This window comes from Epinephelus lanceolatus, chromosome 13 (assembly GCF_041903045.1).
Source record: "Epinephelus lanceolatus isolate andai-2023 chromosome 13, ASM4190304v1, whole genome shotgun sequence".
Classification (NCBI taxonomy): domain Eukaryota; kingdom Metazoa; phylum Chordata; class Actinopteri; order Perciformes; family Serranidae; genus Epinephelus; species Epinephelus lanceolatus.
The window spans coordinates 765,252-785,521 of record NC_135746.1 but is presented as its reverse complement, the minus strand read 5'-3'; the positions used below and the strand labels follow the sequence as shown (position 1 = coordinate 785,521).

The 20,270-nt window shown below is 46.5% G+C and overlaps 1 protein-coding gene across 1 annotated transcript; it reads left to right on the top strand.

Moving 5' to 3' along the window:
- Window positions 1-33: 33 nt before the first annotated feature.
- Window positions 34-18,947, top strand: LOC117270827 (creatine kinase B-type). Its single transcript, XM_033648736.2, has 8 exons — window positions 34-188; window positions 2,782-2,994; window positions 14,862-15,016; window positions 15,742-15,874; window positions 16,981-17,152; window positions 17,341-17,464; window positions 17,559-17,748; window positions 18,528-18,947. Exons 1-8 carry the CDS (start codon window positions 80-82, stop codon window positions 18,704-18,706), a joined length of 1,275 nt encoding a protein of 424 aa, XP_033504627.2. The 5' UTR covers window positions 34-79; the 3' UTR covers window positions 18,707-18,947.
- Window positions 18,948-20,270: the final 1,323 nt, after the last annotated feature.

Sequence of the window (20,270 nt, the reverse complement as noted above, 5' to 3'; positions counted from 1 at the left end):
TGCAGAGAGGGCGAGAGTCAGTCACGTGACCCCGGAGGTTCTCCGTCCAATGGAATGAATGGACTGTAAATAGGAGCCAATGAGGAGCGGGGGGCGGGTATATAAAGCTGAGAGCCGCTTTAATCCGCAGCAGCAGCAGCAGCAGCAGGAGCGGATCCTGAACGCATCACAGCAGACTGAACTCACAGGTAAGAACATCTTGAATGCTGACCAATCACAACACGGCTGATCACCTCATCAATGCATCAGTTATCACTTCATCGGGTTATCAGCGGGACAGAGGGGGGGCTCGCGCTCCGCGGGGATCAGACGCATCAGCGGGGCTCCGTCAGACGGTTCAAGGAACAAAGGAGCAGGCTGCAGACGCACGGGCTGCACCGGCTGTTTACAGGGGCTGTGCATGTTGTAGAGCTGCAGAGAGCCTGTCTGTCTGTCCCTCTGTCTGTGCCTCTGTCTGTCCCTCTGTCTGTGCCTCTGTCTGTCCCTCTGTCTGTCCCTCTGCATCCAAACGACCTTGCAGTCCGTCCTGTCTGCAGGTGTTGCGCAGTCACCGGCGGACAGACACAGATGAGCGTCTCCTCTCCTCAGTCAGCTCTCAGCTCGTGCACACACATTTCTAATAATCGATAAATCGATGAAGATGATTTGATGCTTTAAATGTGCATCTGTTAACAAAAGGGCCGTAAATAATTCCACTTTAAATAATTCCACCTTAAATCCACTCAGGCGTCATGAAATCCCTAATCTGCCTAATCTGCATTCAGATTAAACACGTTTGATCTTTTTATTTCTCCATCAGACACTCTGTTCATCTTTAATGGGACACTCACTGCGCATGCTCCCCTCGACTGATTTGAATATATATTTTTACCGGGATAATAACGGCTTATGTTCCGTTATTCCGCCGCTGCAGCATCATCCCTCCTCATTTAACGATCACCGTGTAACCTGCCGGTAGAAAGCCGGTTCGTGTGTCGGTCTGAAGGAGCAGAGCCCGGTTCTGTTCGGTAGGATGTGCTGAAGGTGACCGGGGCGTCGCGGTGCAGCAGCCGTGCTGTGAAGGGTTAATCCCGGTCTGCTGCTGCGTCACTCCCGCAGCTCATAATGAGCCTCCGAGTCCCGGTTTAGACTCACTGATCCCCTCCAGGCTCCCTGATCCGAGCCGATCCGAGCCGAGCCGAGCCGAGTCCACCCGACTCCAGCCGAGTCTGAGCTCTGAACCCGGATCAGTTCTAACAGTAATGAAGATGGAGGATGATGAAGGTGAAGCATGAAGCAGTCCAGTCTGATGGACCGGTCTCACCTCACAGGGACACGAGCACTTTTACTGCAGACAGTTAGTTACTGATTACTAGTTACTGATTACGGAGTCAAACTTTTAACATGATTATCTTCATTAATGTGATCATTTCAAATTAAAACACATCATCTCATACATTATTACATTTATATAAATATTTAATATCCATAGAATATTTAATAATGTATGAGAGCGGTCGGTGTGATCAGACCGACCTCTGATGTTTTCAGTTTCCTCTCCTGATGATAGTTTTGCTCTTTAATAGAAGTAAAATATGAAATACAGGATTTATAGTTATTATGGAATATTTTTAAATGGTTGTATAAAAAACTTTTACTCTGCGCAAAAATTCATATGCATCAATTTTGTGGGATGAAGACTGTTTTTGTATTTGTAAAATGCAAATGAATAATCATAATTTTTTTTATTATTATTATTATTATTTACTTTATTAATCCCCCTGAGGGGAAATTCAATTTTTTTCACTCTGTTGTCAATTACACACAGGTCCGAACACACACATGCACAAACAGGACCTATACATGCACACAGTGGAGAGATGTCAGAGTGAGGGGGGCTGCCCTTGGTGAGGCGCCCTGGGCAGTTGGGGGGCTTCAGTGCCTTGCTCAAGGGCACCTCGGCAGTGCCCAGGAGGTGAACTGGCACCTCTCCAGCCACCAGTCCACGCTCCATATTTTGGTCCGGACAGGGACTCGAACAGGCGACCCTCTGGTTCCCAACCCAAGTCCCTATGGACTGAGCTGTGGCCCATATAGCCATTCATATCAGTGAAAATAATAAGAATGACTGAATGTTAAAAATATTCAGCAGAACTGGTGATAACATTTTTTTTGCTTTCAGAAATACAGTGATTTTGTTTCGATAATTATACTTTATATAAAAACTGAACAAATATTTATCAGTTAATATTTCCACCGTTTCCTCGTTTGTTTTCACTCTGTGAGATAAATATTATCAGGGGGATTATTTAAATCTGAATGTTAGGAACAACAAATAACACCACAGTCACAGCCTTTATTTATAAATATTTTAGGTTTTATTAACCTTAATATGGTGATCATATTTATTTTATCAGTCAAAAATTTATTTTATAAAATAAATGTGTTAATTCTCTGAGGAAATTCAAAATCTGATTATGGATTTGAACAAACATTTTAACTGTTTGTAAAATGTTTAAAAACACAACAGTTAAACTGTTAATTAAATGTTCATAAACTGTTAATAAAGCATTAATAAACCTTTAGTTAAATTGATAAAAAATTGTTAATCAACTATTAATGAGCCATCAGTTTAACTGTTCACGAATGGTTATGAATGGACAGTTAAGATGTTAATGAACTGGTAATAAACCAAATAAATCCGTTAAATTTTTCAGCTGCAGTTTGATAATAATTCCAGATATTGGTTTGACGAACTGTGAATCAGAAGTTTATTAGCTGACATGTTTAAACTGTTCCCAGGTCAGCAGCCGGACGTCATCATGCCTTTCGGAAACACCCACAACAAGCTGAAGATGAACTACTCATCGGAGCAGGAGTACCCCGACCTCAGCCAGCACAACAACCACATGGCCAAGGTGCTAACGCCCGAAATGTACGCCAGCCTGAGGGACAAAGAGACGCCCAGTGGGTTCACCCTGGACGACGTCATCCAGACTGGCGTTGACAACCCAGGTACTGACCCCCAAACCAGGTACCAACCTCTAAACCAGATAACACCTCTCAATCCAGGTACCAACCTCTAAACCAGATAACACCCCACAATCCAGGTACCAACCTCTAAACCAGATAACACCCCCAATCCAGGTACCAACCTCTAAACCAGATAACACCCCACAATCCAGGTACCAACCTCTAAACCAGATAACACCCCACAATCCAGGTACCAACCTCTAAACCAGATAACACCCCACAATCCAGGTACCAACCTCTAAACCAGATAACACCCCCAATCCAGGTACCAACCTCTAAACCAGATAACACCCCCAATCCAGGTACCAACCTCTAAACCAGATAACACCCCACAATCCAGGTACCAACCTCTAAACCAGATAACACCCCCAATCCAGGTACCAACCTCTAAACCAGATAACACCCCCCAATCCAGGTACCAACCTCTAAACCAGATAACACCCCGCAATCCAGGTACCAACCTTCTAAACCAGATAACATCTCTCAATCCAGGTACCAACCTCTAAACCAGATAACACCCCCCAATCCAGGTACCAACATTCTAAACCAGATAACATCTCTCAATCCAGGTACCAACCTCTAAACCAGATAACACCCCCAATCCAGCTACCAACCTCTAAACCAGATGAGACCTCTCAACCCAGGTACCAACCTCTAAACCAGATAACACCCCCAATCCAGGTACCAACCTCTAAACCAGATAACACCTCTCAACACAGGTACCAACCTCTAAACCAGATAACACCTCTCAACACAGGTACCAACCTCTAAACCAGATAACACCTCTCAACCCAGGTACCAACCTCTAAACCAGATAACACCCCCAATCCAGGTACCAACCTCTAAACCAGATAACACCTCTCAACACAGGTACCAACCTCTAAACCAGATAACACCTCTCAACACAGGTACCAACCTCTAAACCAGATAACACCCCCAATCCAGGTACCAACCTCTAAACCAGATAGCACTCCCCAATCGAGGTACCAACCTTCTAAACCAGATAACACTCCCCAACCCAGGTACCAACCTCTAAACCAGATAACACCTCTCAATCCAGGTACCTACCTCTAAACCAGATAACACCTCTCAATCCAGGTACCTACCTCTAAACCAGATAACACTCCCCAATCCAGGTACCAACCTCTAAACCAGATAACACCTCTCAATCCAGGTACCTACCTCTAAACCAGATAACACCTCTCAATCCAGGTACCTACCTCTAAACCAGATAACACCCCCCAACCCAGGTACCAACCTTCTAAACCAGATAACACCTCCCAATTCAGGTACCAATCTCTAAACCAGATAACACCTCCCAATTCAGGTACCAACCTTCTAAACCAGATAACACCTCCCAATTCAGGTACCAAACTTCTAAACCAGATAACACCTCCCAATTCAGGTACCAACCTCTAAACCAGACAAAACCCCCAATCCAGGTACCAATCTCTAAACCAGATAACACTCCCCAACCCAGGTACCAACCTCTAAACCAGATAACACCTCTCAATCCAGGTACCTACCTCTAAACCAGATAACACCCCCCAACCCAGGTACCAACCTTCTAAACCAGATAACACCTCCCAATTCAGGTACCAACCTCTAAACCAGATAACACCCCCAATTCAGGTACCAACCTTCTAAACCAGATAACACCCCCAATTCAGGTACCAACCTTCTAAACCAGATAACACCTCCCAATTCAGGTACCAACCTCTAAACCAGACAAAACCCCCAATCCAGGTACCAACCTCTCAACCAGATAACACTCCCCAATCCAGGTACCAACCACTAAACCACATAACACCCCCCAACCCAGGTACCAACCTTCTAAATCAGATAACACCTCTCAATCCAGGTACCAACCTCTAAACCAGATAACACCTCCCAATTCAGGTACCAACCTTCTAAACCAGATAACACCTCCCAATTCAGGTACCAACCTCTAAACCAGACAAAACCCCCAATCCAGGTACCAACCTCTCAACCAGATAACACTCCCCAATCCAGGTACCAACCACTAAACCACATAACACCCCCCAACCCAGGTACCAACCTTCTAAATCAGATAACACCTCTCAATCCAGGTACCAACCACTAAACCACATAACACCCCCCAACCTTCTAAATCAGATAACACCTCTCAATCCAGGTACCAACCACTAAACCACATAACACCCCCCAACCCAGGTACCAACCTTCTAAACCAGATAACACCCCCCAATCCAGGTACCAACCTTCTAAACCAGATAACACCTCTCAATCCAGGTACCAACCTCTAAACCAGATAACACCCCCCAATCCAGGTACCAACCTCTAAACCAGATAACACCCCCAATCCAGGTACCAACCTCTAAACCAGATAACACCCCCCAATCCAGGTACCAACCTCTAAACCAGATAACACCCCGCAATCCAGGTACCAACCTTCTAAACCAGATAACACCCCCCCAATCCAGGTACCAACCTCTAAACCAGATAACATCTCTCAATCCAGGTACCAACCTCTAAACCAGATAACACCCCCCAATCCAGCTACCAACCTCTAAACCAGATAACACTCCCCAATCCAGGTACCAACCTATCAACCAGATAACACCCCCAATCCAGGTACCTACCTCTAAACCAGATAACACCCCCCAATCCAGGTACCAACCTCTAAACCAGATAACACCTCTCAACCCAGGTACCAACCTCTAAACCAGATAACACCCCCAATCCAGGTGCCAACCTCTAAACCAGATAACACTCCCCATTCCAGGTACCAACCTCTAAACCAGATAACACCTCTCAACCCAGGTACCAACCTCTAAACCAGATAACACTCCTCAATCCTGGTACCAACCTCTAAACCAGATAACATCTCTCAATCCAGGTACCAACCTCTAAACCAGATAACACTCCTCAACCCAGGTACCAGCCTCTTAACCAGATAACACTCCCCAATCCAGGTACCAACCTCTAATCCAGATAACACCCCCAATCCAGGTACCAACCTTCTAACCCAGATAACACCTCTCAATCCAGGTACCAACCTCTAAACCAGATAACACCCCCCAACCCAGGTACCAACCTCTAAACCAGATAACACTCCCCAATCCAGGTACCAACCTCTAAACCAGATAACACCTCTCAACCCAGGTACCAACCTCTAAACCAGATAACACCCCCCAATCCAGGTACCAACCTCTAAACCAGATAACACCTCTCAACCCAGGTACCAACCTCTAAACCAGATAATACTCCCCAATCCAGGTACCAACCTCTAAACCAGATAACACTCCTCAATCCAGGTACCAACCTCTAAACCAGATAACACTCCCCAATCCAGGTACCAACCTCTAAACCAGATAACACCCCCAATCCAGGTACCAACCTCTAAACCAGATAACACCTCTCAACCCAGGTACCAACCTCTAAACCAGATAATACCTCTCAATCCAGGTACCAACCTCTTAACCAGATAACACCTCTCAACCCAGGTACCAACCTCTAAACCAGATAATACCTCTCAATCCAGGTACCAACCTCTTAACCAGATAACACCCCCAATCCAGGTACCAACCTCTAAACCAGATAACACCTCTCAACCCAGGTACCAACCTCTAAACCAGATAACACTCCCCAATCCAGGTACCAACCTCTAAACCAGATAACACCTCTCAACCCAGGTACCAACCTCTAAACCAGATAACACCCCCAATCCAGGTACCAACCTCTAAACCAGATAACACCTCTCAACCCAGGTACCAACCTCTAAACCAGATAACACCCCCATTCCAGGTGCCAACCTCTAAACCAGATAACACTCCCCATTCCAGGTACCAACCTCTAAACCAGATAACACCTCTCAACCCAGGTACCAATCTCTAAACCAGATAACACTCCTCAATCCTGGTACCAACCTCTAAACCAGATAACATCTCTCAATCCAGGTACCAACCTCTAAACCAGATAACACTCCTCAACCCAGGTACCAGCCTCTTAACCAGATAACACTCCCCAATCCAGGTACCAACCTTCTAACCCAGATAACACCTCTCAACCCAGGTACCAACCTCTAAACCAGATTACACCCCCCAATCCAGGTACCAACCTCTAAACCAGATTACACCCCCCAATCCAGGTACCAACCTCTAAACCAGATAACACCCCCCAATCCAGCTACCAACCTCTAAACCAGATAACACTCCCCAATCCAGGTACCAACCTATCAACCAGATAACACCCCCAATCCAGGTACCAACCTCTAAACCAGATAACACCCCCCAATCCAGGTACCAACCTCTAAACCAGATAACACCCCCAATCCAGGTGCCAACCTCTAAACCAGATAACACTCCCCATTCCAGGTACCAACCTCTAAACCAGATAACATCTCTCAATCCAGGTACCAACCTCTAAACCAGATAACACTCCTCAACCCAGGTACCAGCCTCTTGACCAGATAACACTCCCCAATCCAGGTACCAACCTCTAATCCAGATAACACCCCCAATCCAGGTACCAACCTTCTAACCCAGATAACACCTCTCAATCCAGGTACCAACCTCTAAACCAGATAACACCCCCCAACCCAGGTACCAACCTCTAAACCAGATAACACTCCCCAATCCAGGTACCAACCTCTAAACCAGATAACACCTCTCAACCCAGGTACCAACCTCTAAACCAGATAACACCCCCCAATCCAGGTACCAACCTCTAAACCAGATAACACCTCTCAACCCAGGTACCAACCTCTAAACCAGATAATACTCCCCAATCCAGGTACCAACCTATCAACCAGATAATACTCCCCAACCCAGGTACCAACCTCTAAACCAGATAACACTCCCCAATCCAGGTACCAACCTCTAAACCAGATAACACTCCTCAATCCAGGTACCAACCTCTAAACCAGATCACACTCCCCAATCCAGGTACCAACCTCTAAACCAGATAACACCTCTCAATCCAGGTACCAACCTCTAAACCAGATAACACCTCCAATCCAGGTACCAACCTCTAAACCAGATAACACCTCTCAACCCAGGTACCAACCTCTAAACCAGATAATACCTCTCAATCCAGGTACCAACCTCTTAACCAGATAACACCCCCAATCCAGCTACCAACCTCTAAACCAGATAACACCTCTCAATCCAGGTACCAACCTCTAAACCAGATAACACCCCCAATCCAGGTACCAACCTCTAAACCAGATAACACCCCCAATCCAGGTACCAACTTCTAAACCAGATAACACCTCTCAACCCAGGTACCAACCTCTAAACCAGATAACACCTCTCAATCCAGGTACCAACCTCTAAACCAGATAACACCTCTCAATCCAGGTACCAACCTCTAAACCAGATAACACCCCCAATCCAGGTACCAACCTCTAAACCAGATAACACCTCTCAACCCAGGTACCAACCTCTTAACCAGATAACACCTCTCAATCCAGGTACCAACCTCTAAACCAGATAACACCTCTCAATCCAGGTACCAACCTCTAAACCAGATAACACCTCTCAATCCAGGTACCAACCTCTAAACCAGATAACACCCCCAATCCAGCTACCAACCTCTAAACCAGATAACACTCCCAATCCAGGTACCAACCTCTAAACCAGATAACACCCCCAATCCAGGTACCAACCTCTAAACCAGATAACACCTCTCAATCCAGGTACCAACCTCTAAACCAGATAACACTACCAATCCAGGTACCAACCTCTAAACCAGATAACACCCCCAATCCAGCTACCAACCTCTAAACCAGATAACACCCCCAATCCAGGTACCAACCTATCAACCAGATAACACCCCCAATCCAGCTACCAACCTCTAAACCAGATAACACCCCCAATCCAGGTACCAACTTCTAAACCAGATAACACCTCTCAATCCAGGTACCAACCTCTAAACCAGATAACAACTCTCAACCCAGGTACCAACCTCTAAACCAGATAACACTCCTCAATCCTGGTACCAACCTCTAAACCAGATAACACCCCCAATCCAGGTACCAACCTCTAAACCAGATAACACTCCTCAACCCAGGTACCAGCCTCTTAACTAGATAACACTCCCCAATCCAGGTACCAACCTCTAATCCAGATAACACCCCCAATCCAGGTACCAACCTTCTAACCCAGATAACACCTCTCAATCCAGGTACCAACCTCTAAACCAGATAACACCCCCCAATCCAGGTACCAACCTCGAAACCAGATAACACCTCTCAACCCAGGTACCAACCTCTAAACCAGATAACACTCCCCAATCCAGCTACCAACCTCTAAACCAGATAATACCTCTCAATCCAGGTACCAACCTCTTAACCAGATAACACCCCCAATCCAGGTACCAACCTCTAATCCAGATAACACCTCTCAATCCAGGTACCAACCTCTAAACCAGATAACACCCCCAATCCAGGTACCAACCTCTAAACCAGATAACACCCCCAATCCAGGTACCAACTTCTAAACCAGATAACACCCCCCAATTCAGGTACCAACCTCTAAACCAGATAATACCTCTCAATCCAGGTACCAACCTCTAAACCAGATAACACCTCTCAATCCAGGTACCAACCTCTAAACCAGATAACACCCCCAATCCAGGTACCAACCTCTAAACCAGATAACACCTCTCAACCCAGGTACCAACCTGTAAACCAGATAACACCCCCAATCCAGGTACCAACCTCTAAACCAGATAACACCTCTCAATCCAGGTACCAACCTCTAAACCAGATAACACCTCTCAATCCAGGTACCAACCTCTAAACCAGATAACACCCCCAATCCAGGTACCAACCTCTAAACCAGATAACACCTCTCAATCCAGGTACCAACCTCTAAACCAGATAACACTCCCCAATCCAGGTACCAACCTCTTAACCAGATAACACCCCCAATCCAGGTACCAACCTCTAAACCAGGTAACACCCCCAATCCAGGTACCAACCTCTAAAACAGGTAACACCCCCAATCCAGCAACCAACTTCTAAACCAGATAACACTCCCCAATCCAGGTACCAGCCTCTTAACCAGATAACACCTCTCAACCCAGGTACCAACCTCTAAACCAGATAACACCCCCAATCCAGGTACCAACCTCTAAACCAGATAACACCCCTAATCCAGGTACCAACCTCTAAATCAGATAACACCCCCAATCCAGGTACCAACCTCTAAAACAGGTAACACCCCCAATCCAGGTACCAACCTCTAAACCAGATAACACTCCCCAATCCAGGTACCAACCTCTAAACCAGATAACACCCCAAATCCAGGTACCAACCTCTAAACCAGATAACACCCCCCAATCCAGGTACCAACCTCTAAACCAGATAACACCTCTCAACCCAGGTACCAACCTCTAAACCAGATAACACCCCCATTCCAGGTGCCAACCTCTAAACCAGATAACACTCCCCATTCCAGGTACCAACCTCTAAACCAGATAACACCTCTCAACCCAGGTACCAATCTCTAAACCAGATAACACTCCTCAATCCTGGTACCAACCTCTAAACCAGATAACATCTCTCAATCCAGGTACCAACCTCTAAACCAGATAACACTCCTCAACCCAGGTACCAGCCTCTTAACCAGATAACACTCCCCAATCCATGTACCAACCTTCTAACCCAGATAACACCTCTCAATCCAGATACCAACCTCTAAACCAGATAACACCCCCCAATCCAGGTACCAACCTCTAAACCAGATAACACCCCCCAATCCAGCTACCAACCTCTAAACCAGATAACACTCCCCAATCCAGGTACCAACCTATCAACCAGATAACACCCCCAATCCAGGTACCTACCTCTAAACCAGATAACACCCCCCAATCCAGGTACCAACCTCTAAACCAGATAACACCTCTCAACCCAGGTACCAACCTCTAAACCAGATAACACCCCCAATCCAGGTGCCAACCTCTAAACCAGATAACACTCCCCATTCCAGGTACCAACCTCTAAACCAGATAACACCTCTCAACCCAGGTACCAACCTCTAAACCAGATAACACTCCTCAATCCTGGTACCAACCTCTAAACCAGATAACATCTCTCAATCCAGGTACCAACCTCTAAACCAGATAACACTCCTCAACCCAGGTACCAGCCTCTTAACCAGATAACACTCCCCAATCCAGGTACCAACCTCTAATCCAGATAACACCCCCAATCCAGGTACCAACCTTCTAACCCAGATAACACCTCTCAATCCAGGTACCAACCTCTAAACCAGATAACACCCCCCAACCCAGGTACCAACCTCTAAACCAGATAACACTCCCCAATCCAGGTACCAACCTCTAAACCAGATAACACCTCTCAACCCAGGTACCAACCTCTAAACCAGATAACACCCCCCAATCCAGGTACCAACCTCTAAACCAGATAACACCTCTCAACCCAGGTACCAACCTCTAAACCAGATAATACTCCCCAATCCAGGTACCAACCTCTAAACCAGATAACACTCCTCAATCCAGGTACCAACCTCTAAACCAGATAACACTCCCCAATCCAGGTACCAACCTCTAAACCAGATAACACCCCCAATCCAGGTACCAACCTCTAAACCAGATAACACCTCTCAACCCAGGTACCAACCTCTAAACCAGATAATACCTCTCAATCCAGGTACCAACCTCTTAACCAGATAACACCTCTCAACCCAGGTACCAACCTCTAAACCAGATAATACCTCTCAATCCAGGTACCAACCTCTTAACCAGATAACACCCCCAATCCAGGTACCAACCTCTAAACCAGATAACACCTCTCAACCCAGGTACCAACCTCTAAACCAGATAACACTCCCCAATCCAGGTACCAACCTCTAAACCAGATAACACCTCTCAACCCAGGTACCAACCTCTAAACCAGATAACACCCCCAATCCAGGTACCAACCTCTAAACCAGATAACACCTCTCAACCCAGGTACCAACCTCTAAACCAGATAACACCCCCATTCCAGGTGCCAACCTCTAAACCAGATAACACTCCCCATTCCAGGTACCAACCTCTAAACCAGATAACACCTCTCAACCCAGGTACCAATCTCTAAACCAGATAACACTCCTCAATCCTGGTACCAACCTCTAAACCAGATAACATCTCTCAATCCAGGTACCAACCTCTAAACCAGATAACACTCCTCAACCCAGGTACCAGCCTCTTAACCAGATAACACTCCCCAATCCAGGTACCAACCTTCTAACCCAGATAACACCTCTCAACCCAGGTACCAACCTCTAAACCAGATTACACCCCCCAATCCAGGTACCAACCTCTAAACCAGATTACACCCCCCAATCCAGGTACCAACCTCTAAACCAGATAACACCCCCCAATCCAGCTACCAACCTCTAAACCAGATAACACTCCCCAATCCAGGTACCAACCTATCAACCAGATAACACCCCCAATCCAGGTACCAACCTCTAAACCAGATAACACCCCCCAATCCAGGTACCAACCTCTAAACCAGATAACACCCCCAATCCAGGTGCCAACCTCTAAACCAGATAACACTCCCCATTCCAGGTACCAACCTCTAAACCAGATAACATCTCTCAATCCAGGTACCAACCTCTAAACCAGATAACACTCCTCAACCCAGGTACCAGCCTCTTGACCAGATAACACTCCCCAATCCAGGTACCAACCTCTAATCCAGATAACACCCCCAATCCAGGTACCAACCTTCTAACCCAGATAACACCTCTCAATCCAGGTACCAACCTCTAAACCAGATAACACCCCCCAACCCAGGTACCAACCTCTAAACCAGATAACACTCCCCAATCCAGGTACCAACCTCTAAACCAGATAACACCTCTCAACCCAGGTACCAACCTCTAAACCAGATAACACTCCCCAATCCAGGTACCAACCTCTAAACCAGATAACACCTCTCAACCCAGGTACCAACCTCTAAACCAGATAATACTCCCCAATCCAGGTACCAACCTATCAACCAGATAATACTCCCCAACCCAGGTACCAACCTCTAAACCAGATAACACTCCCCAATCCAGGTACCAACCTCTAAACCAGATAACACTCCTCAATCCAGGTACCAACCTCTAAACCAGATCACACTCCCCAATCCAGGTACCAACCTCTAAACCAGATAACACCTCTCAATCCAGGTACCAACCTCTAAACCAGATAACACCTCCAATCCAGGTACCAACCTCTAAACCAGATAACACCTCTCAACCCAGGTACCAACCTCTAAACCAGATAATACCTCTCAATCCAGGTACCAACCTCTTAACCAGATAACACCCCCAATCCAGCTACCAACCTCTAAACCAGATAACACCTCTCAATCCAGGTACCAACCTCTAAACCAGATAACACCCCCAATCCAGGTACCAACCTCTAAACCAGATAACACCCCCAATCCAGGTACCAACTTCTAAACCAGATAACACCTCTCAACCCAGGTACCAACCTCTAAACCAGATAACACCTCTCAATCCAGGTACCAACCTCTAAACCAGATAACACCTCTCAATCCAGGTACCAACCTCTAAACCAGATAACACCCCCAATCCAGGTACCAACCTCTAAACCAGATAACACCTCTCAACCCAGGTACCAACCTCTAAACCAGATAACACCTCTCAATCCAGGTACCAACCTCTAAACCAGATAACACCTCTCAATCCAGGTACCAACCTCTAAACCAGATAACACCTCTCAATCCAGGTACCAACCTCTAAACCAGATAACACCCCCAATCCAGCTACCAACCTCTAAACCAGATAACACTCCCCAATCCAGGTACCAACCTCTAAACCAGATAACACCCCCAATCCAGGTACCAACCTCTAAACCAGATAACACCTCTCAATCCAGGTACCAACCTCTAAACCAGATAACACTCCCCAATCCAGGTACCAACCTCTAAACCAGATAACACCCCCAATCCAGCTACCAACCTCTGAATCAGATAACACCCCCCAATCCAGGTACCAACCTCTAAGCCAGATAACACCCCCAATCCAGGTACCAGCCTCTAAACCAGATAACACCCCCAATCCAGGTACCAACTTCTAAACCAGATAACACCTCTCAACCCAGGTACCAACCTCTAAACCAGATAACACCTCTCAACCCAGGTACCAACCTCTAAACCAGATAACACCTCTCAATCCAGGTACCAACCTCTAAACCAGATAACACCCCCAATCCAGGTACCAACCTCTAAACCAGATAACACTCCCCAATCCAGGTACCAACCTCTAAACCAGATAACACCCCCCAATCCAGGTACCAACCTCTAAACCAGATAACACCCCCCAATCCAGGTACCAACCTCTAAACCAGATAACACCCTCCAACCAAGTCAGACTCGATATGTACTTCCCCTTCACCAGACCAGGTGACCCCAACCCAGGACCAGGTGAGTCTTCTAATGACCATGAACCCCCTTTCCTCAGAGCGGTAACTCTTGGTGTTGTTTGTCACCTTCAGATAGGGACGTTGTGTCCTGGGCTTCAGCTGCAGGCTGATAATTGGATTGAGTCATCAGATCAGGTTAATTTTTGCTTGTTAAATCCCTCACAGGGACGTTGTGTACTTCCTGTCTGATCTCCTGATCCTCCTCATTAAATCCAACCTAATTTATTTAGCAGCGTGCTACACAGGAAACTAATTACTACATGAACAAATGCAACAACAACAACTCCAAATTAAAGTCCCTCAAAAATACAACTAAGAAGTGCATCACTACTGGAGGATGTCATCAGTCCAAAATGGCCACCAGTCAGGAAGTTGGTAATGAGCAGGATATGATCGGCCATTTTGTGTCCCTGCAGGTCACCCGTTCATCATGACAGTGGGCTGCGTCGCTGGAGATGAGGAGACGTATGAGGTGTTCAAAGACCTGCTGGACCCAGTGATTGAAGACCGCCACGGAGGATACAAACCAACAGACAAACACAAGACGGACCTGAACTCCGAAAACTTGCAGGTAAACAACAACAAACTGACCCAAACCCCCAGTGTAATCAATCTAGTGTTTATTTATTGTTTCTGTATCCTGCAGTAATCAGTGTGTAGCTGCTGCCATGTTGAGGCAGAGGGTGCTGTCTGTAGCTCTGGTTGAGGGTGAGAGGCTGTCAGCAGATAAACAGAGATCTGTGTGGGTACATGAGACCCTAAAAAAGAGGCTGGATCATGGGGAGTACCACCAGTTGGTCCAGGAGCTTCTCCTCCATCATGGACGTTTACAGTACTGCACTTATCTGCTGTTTTCTATTGACATGGTGCTAACTGTGCTTTGTAAAGTCGTATAGCTCTGGGTATCCAGCAACCACTACCACCAGTTTCTCCTCCATTGTTTACCAACTGTAAACTTGTTGTCATGACCACCACAGAAGCCCCGCCTCTCAAATCATCCCATTGGACAATGGGGAAAAGGGGGAGATGAGGTGGGGCACTTTTGACTAAACTGATCCTGACCAGGTGACGTGTGCAGCATCAGTTACCATGGAGATGGAGCCACCTTCGTAGGACAGAAACAAACCTCACTAACACACTGATCTGACGCTGTGGTTCAGCCCTCTGGACCGACCCACAGCACAGTCAGTCAAAAGTTTTTGTCCCTTGAACAGACCGATAGTTTTGGTTCTGTGAGCTGATTGGATGAACACGGCGTTGGGTTCTGCTGATCTCTGCTTATCATCTGCGTTTCAGGGTGGGGACGACCTGGATCCAAACTACGTACTGAGCTCTCGGGTCCGGACAGGACGGAGCATCCGCGGCTTCTGTCTGCCGCCGCACTGCAGCCGCGGAGAACGCCGCGCCATCGAAAACCTCTCCATTGAAAGTATGACATCACTTCCTGTGTGCTGCAGTGTCAGTGTGCCCCCTGGCTGCAGACAGATGTGTTACACTTTAATGTCTGACAAGTTTCAGCTCAGTGATCAGAGGCAGTGCATATGAAATATTTCCCACAGTTCAACATGTTTTCTAAATGTGATTATGACGAAGACGTTTATTTCAGTTCTCTCATTTAAAACTAACTTTCTCATAACTTCCTGTGAAGCCTCCAGGATGTGACCTGGTGATAATCAGCTGACTGATGATCTTTTAACACCAGATACCATCTTTCTTTCTGATGACATGAGTCAAGTGAAGTTCAGCAGTTAAACTTTAAACTAACTGTCGTGTCATCAACAGTCTCACCTCAAACACTGATGTTATTGTAATATATAATGATGAAGAGGAGGAGCGGTCAGGACGCAGAGACACAGTTTAAAACTCTGTCCATCTGCTCTTTATTTAGATGTTTTCCCATCATGCCTCAGTGAGCAGATCAGACTGTTATATAACTGTGAGCTCTGTGTCGCCCTGCTGAGACTCTTAATGAGCGTCAGAGACCTCCCGCACATTCTGAGGACACACACACACACAGACACACACACACACACACACACACACACAGATTCTGTTATAAAGAGATATTTTACAAGATATTTTATATTTTCCATATTTCATATATCGTTATATATTTTATATTTATTTAATTTGTTACAACAGGAAACTCTTTTCTTGTAAAAAGACTTTTCTTTTTACAGTGTAACAGATAATTAGTTAATTACTTTGTGTTGTGACATCATGTGTTTGTGTGATGTCAGAACGTGAACATAACATGTAAAACCATAAAAAAACGTCTTGTTATAACGTCGTCATCGGATATCCATCAGGTTGTTTGTGACACACTGAGTTAACATGATGATAATAAAAATAACGACACACTTTGGAAACTGAAACTCAGTCATGTGCTCTGAATAACAGACTCCCTAGTTACCATAGCAACAGAGCGGAGTCAGGTCATTTGATTCGTAATAATTAAACATTTCCTCTGTGATCAGGAAACTTCAGAACTTTTAATCTGAAAATCATTTTTGTCTCACCTGTGACTTCCTGCAGGTCTGGACCTCCTGGACGGAGACTTGAAGGGGAAGTACTACGCTCTGAAGAACATGACGGAGGAAGAGCAGCAGCAGCTGATCGATGACCACTTCCTGTTCGACAAGCCCGTGTCCCCCCTGCTGCTGGCGTCCGGCATGGCCCGCGACTGGCCCGACGGCCGCGGCATCTGGTCAGTACGACCTTTGACCTGCTGCGACCCCGAGTCTGAACATTCAAAGCAAATGTGTTACATCACCGTCTGCAGAGACTGAATCTGTGACGTGTTATTATAACCTTACATTATGACGGCCTGACTGACTTCCTGTTGCGTCTCAGCTTCCTGTCCCTGCGTCGTTAACCCTCTGCTCTCGCCTGCAGGCACAACGACAACAAGACCTTCCTGGTGTGGGTGAACGAGGAAGACCACCTGCGTGTCATCAGCATGCAGAAAGGAGGCAACATGAGGGAGGTGTTCACCCGCTTCTGCACCGGACTCACCAAGGTACGCACCTGAACGCTCACGTCCTGTTGAGACACAGCAGTGAGACATCATCATGGTGTTCACCGCCTGCTCCTCTTCTTCCTCTGTCTGCCAGATCGAGGGCTTGTTTAAGGAGCGAGGACACGAGTTCATGTGGAACGAACACCTGGGCTACGTCCTCACCTGTCCGTCCAACCTGGGGACGGGACTGAGAGCCGGCGTCCACGTCAAACTGCCGAACCTCAGCAAGAACGACAAGTTCGGAGAAATCCTGAAGAGGCTGAGGCTGCAGAAGAGAGGCACAGGTAAACACACAGACAGACAGACACACAGACAGACAGACAGACAAGTGGGGGGACAGACAGACAGACAGACAGGTGGAGGGACAGACAGACAGACAGACAGACAGACAAGTGGGGGGACAGACAGACAGACAGACAGGTGGAGGGACAGACAGACAGACAGACAGACAGACAAGTGGGGGGACAGACAGACAGACAGACAGGTGGAGGGACAGACAGACAGACAGACAGACAGACAAGTGGGGGGACAGACAGACAGACAGACAGGTGGAGGGACAGACAGACAGACAGGCAGACAGTTACTGATTACTTTGTGTTTTTAAATCAAATCTATTTCGTCTTTAATGTTTAATAATTAATAATTTTGAAAACAGAATTCAGTCTGTGAGCAGCAGAGTCAGGTGTGATGTCATCGTCTGATATCATAGCGCTCATGACACAGAGCAACAACCCGCCTGATGATGTCATCATTTCCCAAATGCTCCATTTTACATCAACACAGATAAACAGGAAGTGGAGTTCAGAACGATGTGCACCATATCTGTTTTCATAACCGTCTGTTTGTGTGGACACAAAACCTGAATCTGACGTCTCGTCCACGTGGACGCAGCCGTTTTTGAAAGCAAAATTTTTACTACCTCATTGTCCAAAAAACCCGTATCTACACACAGAAGACGAACACGTCGGCTGCATTTTCAAATATACTCGTGTTCATGTGGACGAAGCCTGACAGTCATGTTAAAGGTGTAACTGTGACATCACTTCCTCTCTGTGTGTCTCAGGTGGCGTGGACACAGCGGCGGTAGGCGGAGTCTTTGACATCTCCAACGCGGACCGTCTGGGCTTCTCAGAGGTGGAGCTGGTGCAGATGGTGGTGGATGGAGTCAACCTGCTGGTGGACATGGAGAAGCGTCTGGAGGGCGGAGAGAGCATTGATGACCTCATGCCTGAGCAGAAGTGAACTGTGTCACTGTAACCTCCGACAGCCCCCCCCCACCCCACCCCCCACACCCCCTCACCCCCCCTCCTCCCCCCTCACTGTAACCAATCAGAAACCGTCCTGAAGCTGCGGGACGTTTAGAGCCGCTCAGTTAGACCTCAGTCTTCCAACATGTGAAGGATTTTCTATTTCCTGTCTGCACCTGTTGGACCCATCTAACACCTGAAATATATCTAATAAAGTCTGTGTGGCCCCGACTAAACACTGCTGTCTTCATTCACAACACACACACACACACACACACACACACACACACACACACACACACACACACACACGCACACGCACGCACACACACACACACACACAGAGTGAATCAGAGGTGGAACAAGTCCTCAGATCTGGACCTTTAATCTGGATCAGTTTTGCTGTAACTGTTGTTTGAGTTAACATGTTGTGACGTCATGCCTTATAAAGCCACGTTCATGAAACGTCAGGCTGAACTCACATGTTCAGTGCGCAGCTCGGTGTCGGTGTTTCTGGGATCAGAGCGGGTCCAGGTCGGTCTGCCGGTCTCTGCCAGTCGGTCCTGGTTCCGTTCAGCTCCTCTTCATCCTTCATCATCTTCATGCTCTCTGCTAGTGATGTGACGTTCGTGAACGAGCCGAGTCTTTGAACCGGCTCTTTAGAGCGAACGAGCCAGTTCCTAATTTCTTTGTTTTTTGCTTTAATTGATTCTGTATCCATTAATTTCAGATCATTTGATCGGGAGCAGGTTGAGAGAGACTAGTTTGTGAGGGAGGACGACAGTGCACAACACCAAACTTTATCTGCGGAGTCTACTCTGGGTCCACGTTACAATATCCAGTCACGTGATGTGATAAATCAGCAATGCGATTCATTGTTGAACCCACTGCTTCAGTCCCAGAGGGAGAAGTAACTGATTACATTTACTCAAACTGAAGTACTTTTCCTTTAGTATTTATTTCTCTGCTCCTCATGTCAGAGGTACCTGATGTACTGCAGCTAGCCTACAGTACTACTCCTATACACCTGTAAGGGAATAAGACAAGGATGTCGCCTGAGTCCTTTTTTATTCCTTCTTGTAACTCAAATTATGGCTGTGCATGTTCAGAATGGTTTATTTCAAGGTATAAAGGCCTTAATAGAGAATTTAAATTAGCACAACTGGCCGATGATACCACTGTTTGTTGTCTAACAGGCATGAGGTGATCAAAGCTGTGTTGAGGAGTTCTCTGCTGTGTCAGGGTTAAAAATGAATTTGAACAAATCTGTGTCATTTCCACTAAAGGACTGTGATCAGTCTGAAGTGAATGGTGTTCCTGTGAAGAACACGGTCACATATTTAGGTGTTGTCACTTAAATTTTGACCCTACAGTGGAATAAATAACAAACCAGTTCAGTCTGCGGCTGATGAGAGAGCTCTCACTGAATGGTCGGGTCTTGTTGTCTAAAGCTGAGGGGACATCTCGAGCTGTCTACGTGTCTTTAGCACTTGAACTATATACAAAACATTAGATAAAACTTTATTTAATTTTATTTGGAGGAACAAATGTCATTATTT

Bases quoted from the DNA above. Each gene is read 5' to 3' on its own strand.
- LOC117270827 (XM_033648736.2), top strand. From the start codon at position 80: ATGAGGAGCGGGGGGCGGGTATATAAAGCTGAGAGCCGCTTTAATCCG. The intron at 15,017-15,741 runs GTAAACAACAAC...TCTGCGTTTCAG, and splicing joins TGAACTCCGAAAACTTGCAG to GGTGGGGACGACCTGGATCC. The intron at 17,153-17,340 runs GTCAGTACGACC...TCTCGCCTGCAG, and splicing joins CCCGACGGCCGCGGCATCTG to GCACAACGACAACAAGACCT.